This window comes from Salmo salar, chromosome ssa20 (assembly GCF_905237065.1).
Source record: "Salmo salar chromosome ssa20, Ssal_v3.1, whole genome shotgun sequence".
Classification (NCBI taxonomy): domain Eukaryota; kingdom Metazoa; phylum Chordata; class Actinopteri; order Salmoniformes; family Salmonidae; genus Salmo; species Salmo salar.
The window spans coordinates 58,595,905-58,605,057 of NC_059461.1; the positions used below are offsets into that span (position 1 = coordinate 58,595,905).

The 9,153-nt window shown below is 42.0% G+C and overlaps 1 protein-coding gene across 1 annotated transcript in view; it reads right to left on the reverse strand.

Annotated features, from left to right (window-relative positions):
* The window catches only part of LOC106580939 (pleckstrin homology-like domain family B member 1), a 107,552-nt gene extending 104,386 nt beyond the window's left edge, over window positions 1-3,166 (reverse strand). Inside the window, exon 1 of the mRNA XM_014162503.2 lies at window positions 2,820-3,166. Coding sequence (XP_014017978.1) covers window positions 2,820-2,846 — 27 coding nt within the window. The 5' untranslated portion in view covers window positions 2,847-3,166. The remainder of the gene's footprint in view (window positions 1-2,819) is intronic.
* Between the last annotated feature and the right edge of the window lie 5,987 nt (window positions 3,167-9,153).

Genomic DNA, 9,153 nt, shown 5'->3' on the forward strand with positions numbered 1-9,153 from the left:
TACTCTCACAGAATGCATCCAATTTCCTTTTCCTTCTGTCTCTCTATCTCTGGCACTGTCTCTCTCTCGCTCTCTCTTTCTCTCTCTCTCTCTCACACACACACACACACACACACACACACACACACACACACACACACACACACACACACACACACACACACACACACACACACACACACACACACACACACTCTTTTTGTGTCTCTCACACACACACTCTCTCTCATGGCCCATGCACAGGAAAAGTGGCAGTCTTGAAGGGACGGATGACAGGTGAGAATGACCAAAAATAGGAAGCTCCTTCTCAGGGACAAAGAGCGCAATACCGTTTGAAAGTATTCAGACCCTTGACTTTTTCCACATTTTGTTACATTACAGCCTTATTCTAAAATGAATTAAAAAAAATGTTTTCCCTCATCAATCTACACACAGTACCCCATAATGACAAAGTAAAAACATGTTTTTAGAAATTTTTGGAAATGTATAAAAATGACAAAACTGATATATGACATTTACATAAGTATTCAGACCCTTTACTCAGTACTTTGTTGAAGCACCTTCAGCAGAGATTACAGTCTAGAGTCTTCTTGGGTATGACACTACAAGCTTGGCACACCTGTATTTTGGGGAGTTTCTCCCATTCTTCTCTGCAGATCCTCTCAAGCTCTGTCAGGTTGGATGGGGAGAGTCGCTGCACAGCTATTTTCAGGTCTCTCCAGAGATGTTTAATCGGGTTCAAGTCCAGGCTCTGGCTGGGCCACTCAAGGACATTCAGAGACTTGTCTCGAAGCCACTCCTGCGTTGTCATGGCTGTGTGCTTAGGGTTGTTGTCCTGTTGGAAGGTGAACCTTTGCCCCAGTCTGAGGTCCTGAGTGCTCTGGAGCAGGTTTTCATCAAGGATCTCGCTGTTCTTTTCTCCGTTCATCTTTCGCTCAACCCTGACTAGTCAACCAGTCCCTGCCACTGAAAAACATCCCCACAGCATGATGCTGCCACCACCATGCTTCACCGTAGGGATGGTGCCAGGGTTCCTCCAGACGTGACGCTTGGCATTCAGGCCAAAGAGTTCAATCTTGGTTTCATCAGACTAGAGAATCTGATTTCTCATGGTCAGAGCACTTTAGGTGCCTTTTGGCAAACTTCAAGCGGGCTGTCATGGGCCTTTTACTGAGGAGTGGCTTCCATCTGGCCACTCTACCATAAAGGCCAGAATGGTAGAGTGCTGCAGAGATGGTTGTCCTTCTGGAAGGTTCTCCCATCCTCACAGAGGAACTCTGGAGCTCTGTCAGATTGACCATAGGGTTCTTGCTCACCTCCCTGACCAATGCCCTTCTCCCCTGATTGCTCAGTTTGGCTGAGCGGTCAGCTCTAGTAAGAGTCTTTGTGGATCCAAACTTGTTCCATTGAAGAATGATGGAGGCCACTGTGTTTTTGGGGACCTTCAATGCTGCATAAATGTTTTGGTACCCTTCCCCAGATCTGTGCCTCGACACAATCCTGTCTCGGAGCTCTACGGACAGTTCATTCAACCTCATAGCTTGGTTTTTGCTCTGACATGCACTGTCAACTGTGGGACCTTATACAGACAGGTGTGTGCCTTTCCAAATCATGTTCAATCAATTGAATTTACAACAGGTGGAGTCCAATCAAGTTGTATAAACATCTCAAGGATGATCACTGGAAACAGGATGCACCTGAGCTCAATTTAGGGTCTGAATACTTATGTAAATAAGCTATTTCTGTTTTTTATTTTTAATAAACATTAACATTTCTATGAACCTGTTTTCTCTTTGTCATTATGGGGTTTTGTGTGTAGATAGATGAGGGGGAAAAATTATTGTATCCATTTTAGAATAAGGCTGTAACTTAACAAAATGTGGAAAAAGTCAAGGGGTCTGAATACTTTCCGAATGCACTGTATATCATGGTGTCAAAAAAGTCCACATGTTCAGAGTAGAGAGGAAACTGACAGTCTTATGATGATATTAAACCACACCATTAAACCCCTACTCAAAGTTAACTAGATCATCTGTTGTTGACGCTCAACGCCAAGCCCTAACCCAGGCAACCTCCAACCAAGAGGTTGTGTTATCTTTCCCAGGAAGAGAAGCCCAGTGTCATAATTATCACCTAGGTGTCACCACATGGGCCACAACAGCAGGCCTAATTTGAACAGCAGCGCTAAGGTCAATGTTCACCGCCTGTGAATAAGTGGCGATAACCAACTGTAATCTGCTGAGTAAATACAACATTCCATCTCCTCTGTGACTACCCTCTGTGGAATGCGAAAGGGATGAATCTCATCATATTAGATTGGATTCATCAAGAGGGTGTATTACCGTATAATGGTCTGTCAGAGCACGGGCAATCAGTGTAAGCTGGCCAAACATGTGACACAGAGGTGACATGGACAGTACACAGCTGTTGAATGTTGAATTTCAAATACAGTATTTTCAGGTCATTGGTTTTAAGTTCCTAAGCTTGATGTAAAAAGAAAAGATTCAGCAAATGTCTAATAAAGCAATACCATTGCTAGAATCATTCATGCATCATAATAGGGCCATGTATTTTGGTTAATCATGTCACATGACCTGGATTTTTATTTGAACCCTTTTCCAGAAATGAGAATTAGACCAAAAATGAAAGCAATTGTTTGAGGATGAAGCTGAACCATCTGACATAAAAATAAAATGGACAGTTTAACAAAAAAGCTTTAAATAAATGATAGAATCCAGGTCATGGGACATGATTAACCAAAACACAGGGCCATACACATACCCTGACTAAAAAAACAACATAAGAGAATAATAGCTTACCTTGAAGCGGACCTTCTTGAGCATCATCCTCGAGTCCAGGTGAAGAGGCTGCTTCTTACAACAGATTCCCAGCAGGTCCAGAAGCACTTCCAGTTCTACTTCCACTGTGCTCAGTTTGGACTGCGCTCACCAAACCATACAGGAATCACACCACAAACACCAGTGTCCACAACAGCCAAAACAAAGTAAAAAATCCGATGTAGTTCACAGGTTTTCTGACCCTGATGTTAGTTTTCTGACAGACTGAATCCTGAAATCAGACTCTCTAACAGCATACCAATGATAATGGTGTTCTGTTGAGTCTATTGTCTGTGCCCAGCTCTCCCCTCAGCCTCTCTCTCCTCTGAGACCCTTTACAAAGCCCGGCTCAGTGCTTATCTGCCTGTTCATTCATTCGTAAAAAAAAAAAAAAAATGACTGGAAGAGCTGCTATTAGCACCCCCTCCTCACCACCTCCCCCCAAAACCCCAAATAAGGATGTTGTTAACCCCCCTGGCCCATTTGACCTCACCCCCCTTTCCCTTCTTTTTCCACGGGTGCCCATCTGTTTGAATGACCACAAAGGATTTGACTGTCCCCATGTCACCAACAATTTCCATCTAGATTTGTTTTATTTAATATCTCCCTCTTTGTGGTTTCTAATGTCATCCCCCAGTCTGTTTCCATCCATGTTTTCCATGTCCCAATCCCCTACAAACTTCCCCAGTCGACTCTCATCCTTTCAGCTGCTCCTCACTCCTAGCAATCAATGCACAAATCAGGTCAGCACTGAACTAATCCAATGCATGCTTATTCCTTCATGCCTGCTTATTTATGACACTATCCAGCTCCCTAAATCAACTGTTAAATATGTTTTACTGACCTCCTCCCCCCCTCTTGAAAAATCGCTTTAGGAAAACAAATAGATTTCTGTTATCCAGATTTGATCAGAAACAATCCCACAACAAATCACCCCTGCTGGCCCCTGGAGATGGTCATTGGTTGTGTGACTCACTAGGTTCAAACCCGGGTCTCTGTCACCACACAAGACTGTGTTAGCCCACTGCGCTCAGGTCTCAGGTAAGGTTACTCAGCATGTGATTGTGGTTCACACCTCCATTACAGTTGCATAGTCCAGTGAATGCAAAAGCTAAATATTTTTTAAGAGTGTGGTTTATCAGGCATATTGTATGTTTGAATCCTCGTCGTTTGGTCATAACTTATCATCTGAATTTCATTGTTTTCACAGTTGGGAAGGAGTGTGTTTCAGAGGACAAATTATAGTATGGTGTTTAAAGGGCCATTCTGGGATTGTGACATCCTTTTATTACTTTCAATGAATTATATATAGCCATTGATTATTACATTTACATTTAGGTAATTTAGCAGACTCTCTTATCCAGTCAGTACATTCTACAAAAGTAGATAGAACAACTACATATTACAGTCATTGCAAATAAAATAGAAAAATCTATGAAGCAGCTACCAGCAAAATCAGTGCTGGTGAGAAAAGCCAAATGCTAGTATATATAAATTAACACCTTGTACTATTTGTACTTATTAATGCATATATATATAAATTATCTTTTGAAGAATATAACTTGTAAATGTATCATGAGTTCAACTGTGTTACCTGAACAGAACTACGAAATGTAAGCTTGGTTTACACTATTGTTTGTAAAAAATGACATTGTAAACAAACACTTTATACTTTTAAAACATGGTTAAACTATCATTTTGATCTCATGTATGGTCAGTCCTTGCAAGACATTCAAAGCCCTGTTTATGAATTCGAGAGTGGTTACATTTCTCCAGCCCCATTTTGTTGTTGTTTGAATCCTAGATTGCCCCTTTACAGTAGTCAGGGGGCTATAGTTTATAGCTGGGGATTATTGTGTCCATTAACTCCACCTGTCGGGTGTCATGTCACACGTGTGGTACTGCTCACAGACCTACCACTGAATTACAGAAATATGGCATTGTAGAAACTTGATGAAATGAAGGTCAATTGTGCCATGTCAGAGGTAGTATTATTGCTCTACTTTTCCACTCTACTTTTTAAAACTTGTGATTCACTTTGGTTATCATTATCACCATAGGTTTTAGGGAAACTGAAACAAGTGTTATAAATTCGTAGATTAGGATAAAAACACACACAAAAGATAATATTTTGAATATGCCATTTTTAATTATGCCCGAGGCTGTAGATCTGTAGGCATCCAGCCTGTTCAGCCCCCTGGATCCCTTTTCGCCAGAGCTGTAGATCCGGATTATGTTCTGCCCATGTTTCTTTACCTTTACTTTATGCAAACCTCTTTGTCCTCACCCTCCCTTCACATTTCTCACTGTCAATCTTTAATGATAATTCTTCAAGTTTTACCTGTGAAACTCCCACGAAGCATCTGCATACCAACCATTTGATCTCAATCAGTTTTGTGGGGATATGCAATTTAGATCTTCTTCAGTTATACAGTATTGTTTCAAAGTAGCCTACAGTGTTGTACAGTGAGCAAATTGTACAGCAGACAGTGTTAAACTGTATAGCATACCTGTGTTTAGTTTCAATCAAAGCACATATTTTGTCTAGTGGCGTGGCTGTTGAGTTTTGGCCACATGAGAGAAAAATGTGACCATTGGCATAATCAAATTTGGCGTTTTTTCACTGACAGTAAAGTCATAATATTATATTTGGTTATTTTATGTAGAACACTATCATTATGTGATCTTGCAGACATTGATTTAAGTTTGATCTAACTTTAATTAGACGAGCACCATTCGCCTGAGTAGTCTGTTCTCTGAGCAGTTGAACTAGTAGAACAGAGACTGCATAAAGTAGAAACCTTTCACTGTCGGGAAGAGGGGTCCAGAGAAGTTGGATCCGCAGCCACTCCGTTAATATCTATGCAGGTCTATGAATTTACAGGAAGTGAGCTATAATCATCAATGTCATACACAAGTATAGTGAAAGAGCCATGAGTTATAATATGTGACAATTGTAATGTTAAGATACCATAATCCAATTGGTAGCATATTACATGGGAAATTCATGCTTAGTGTATAATTTACAATGTCATCATGCGTGTTACTGGTGATTTCTATTATTTGGTGGGCAAATTTCACCATTTAATTTACTAGTGGCTTTGATCGCAGTTTTGAGGTGTAGGTTGTTTGATGTTCATAGCTAGCAGGCAGCACAAACAAACATTGTTGTGCAAATCTCTCTTCACCTACCATCAACACCAACAATCGCTGCAATCCTCCTTCATGCCATTGACCTTATGATTTTATCTCTGTATTCTAGCAAAGTAAAATCATCTAGAAATGGAAAACCAGACACAGTGATGATTGGCTTTCCTCCATCTCTTTAGGTTGTGCTTGTCTGGAACTAATGACTGGTGGAACTATGTTTCATGAATGGAAGCTTTTCAAGCAAACATCTGCTCCTCACCTGATTGGTTAACGGCAGTGGTGGACACATGCAATTTGCATAAAGTAGAGCAGAGCTGAACTTTTTCTATAGCTCCGCTAGTTCGCGCTGCTCATCTTCCCACAATCCACTGCACATTGCTCCTCATGCTTCCTTGGAAATGAATGGGGGTGGAAATTCGTCTGGCAAATTCTGAACTGGTGGAAACCCTACGTTATTCTGCGCATCTGCACCTACTGTATACACATTACAGAGAACAGGATATGACATCAGATATTGTCATCTCAATCTTCTTACATTACACTAGTGGCGACCCGCCTTCAATCATTGAAAACACCCACATGATCTTCAACTCAATAACCCCCCTGTGCTGTTAATCTCTTCAATTATTTTGCTTCTGGATCCTAATTGATGCTATAGCGTTCTCAACTCCAGAGCATTTAAAAACTATGCCCCAAATGTCTCATGATTTGATAGGTCTACCCATGAACCAGGATGTTACCCACAACCCAAACACACTCATGTAGTAGGCCTAAGTCAAATCATAAAGCTAAATCTCATGGCCCTTATTTGCAAAGAGTCTCAGTAGAGCAGTGCAGACCATATATGGGTAATGTAGTCATTTTACAGTTTCCAAATTGTCCTATAATCCCTTGAGGGACCTGACATTATTTATTGGAAGGGGGTGTGAAGGAAATTGGGGTGTCGTAATATTTCTATTTGGGTCACAGGGAGCAACAATAATTTTTATTTTGATCACCAGGGAGGGTCCTGCATTTTTCCTGTCAGGCCATCATGTAGGCTAGAATATTCTATGCTCATCCAAAGATGGTGGATAAGTTCATTGAACCAGAGAAAAAACAGTGAGTGGGGTGTCTCTCTTCCTCTTCTGTCTCTAGCTCATCTACAGTGCAATTCCACCCTCTAGTGGAATTGCAATGCATTGACTCAGAAAAACCCTACTAGTGTAAATGATGTGCCTTACAACTAAATTTATGTAAATGTGAAATGGATCGAAATTTACATAATGGAGACCTGGAGGAAAATGGGGGAGGCTCATGCATTTCAATTTCAGTCAGGGGGAGGGTTTAGTGTTTTTTTTTAATCTAGTCCAGGGAGGGTCATGTAATTTGTAATTGATGAATTTCAATATTGCTTAATGTTTTAGAAAATGAGTTACTTATTAGGCTGTATATCGATGTGTGCCTGATGCTGCCCCTCATCTCTGATTCTCTGCTGGGCGCACAATACCAAGTACTATTTAGTGTGGTCTCAATCAAATGATCCACAGTCTATAAGGTATAGGCTACAAAGTGTATGCTCAGAAAAAGTTATTTTTCAAGATAGTTGTTGGGATGGTGTAAATAAAACTAGGCTGCATTACAAACTGAAATGGATATTACAACCCTGAGTCCAATCTGCTTTCAGGGAAACACTTTTGGTTAAGCCATGGAAGAAGAGTAGCCAGCAGTTAAAGCTTACATTTTTTGCGTCGTTAGTCCTACTCTGTCTGGGGTTGGAAGGTAGGCCTACTCTGTCTGGGGTTGGAAGGTAGGCCTACTCTGTCCGGGGTTGGAAGGTAGGCCTACTCTGTCTGGGGTTGGAAGTTAGGCCTACTCTGTCTGGGGTTGGAAGGTAGGCCTACTCTGTCTGGGGTTGGAAGTTAGGCCTACTCTGTCTGGGGTTGGAAGGTAGGCCTACTCTGTCTGGGGTTGGAAGGTAGGCCTACTCTGTCTGGGGTTGGAAGGTAGGCCTACTCTGTCTGGGGTTGGAAGGTAGGCCTACTCTGTCTGGGGTTGGAAGTTAGGCCTACTCTGTCTGGGGTTGGAAGGTAGACCTACTCTGTCTGGGGTTGGAAGGTAGTCCTACTCTGTCTGGGGTTGAAAGGTAGGCCTACTCTGTCTGGGGTTGAAAGGTAGTACTACTCTGTCTGGGGTTGAAAGGTAGGCCTACTCTGTCTGGGGTTGAAAGGTAGGCCTACTCTGTCTGGGGTTGGAAGGTAGGCCTAACCTTTGAAAGTACCATGCTCAGATTCCTGACGTCTCAGATTTAATTATTTGCCAACAGGGACAGTTTCATTGCAAACAACACACTGATTCGAAAGAATGGCACTGGAGGGGGTGGCTGCCGTTTTACAGGTTCCTAACCAGTTTTCACATTGTTTGTAACTTGTTTTGTACATAATGTTGTTGCCACTGTCTCGTATGACCGAAAAGAGCTTCTGGATATCAGAACAGGGATTACTCACCTCGAACTGGACAAAGATTTTTTCTTTAATGAGTCTGACGTGAAGGATATACTGCTGCTCCCAGACAAGGCCTAAATCCCCGCCATTCGCATGAAGAAAGTAAGGAAATACAAGGGGGTGGAGATCAGGGTGCCTTGTGAGAATTTGTCAGCAAGTGGGCGAGTGGGTAACCCGCCTCTACCATGCTTTCTATTGGTCAACGTGCAATAAACTGGATGAGTTCTGTTTAAGACTATCCTACCAATGGGACATATCTGTAATATCTTATGTTTCACCGAGTCGGGGCTGAACGACAACACGGATAATATACAGTTGGCTGGGTTTTCCGTGTATCGGCAGGACAGAACAGCTATGTCCAGTAAGATGAGGGGTAGTCTCGCGGTATTGCTCGCCTGAGGTAACCTCATGATAAGCTGTAGACCACACTGTCAACCAAGAGAGTTTTCATCTATATTTTTCATAACCGTCTATTTACCACTACAAACCGAAGCTGGCACTAAGACCGCACTCAATGAGCTGTATACCGCCATAACCAAACAAGAAAATGCTCATCCAGAGCGGCAATCCTAGTGGCCGGGGACTTTAATGCAGGCAAACTTAAATCTGTTTCACCTAATTTTTACCAGCATGTCAGCTGTGCAACCAGAGGAAAAAAAACTCTAGATCACCTTTACTCCACA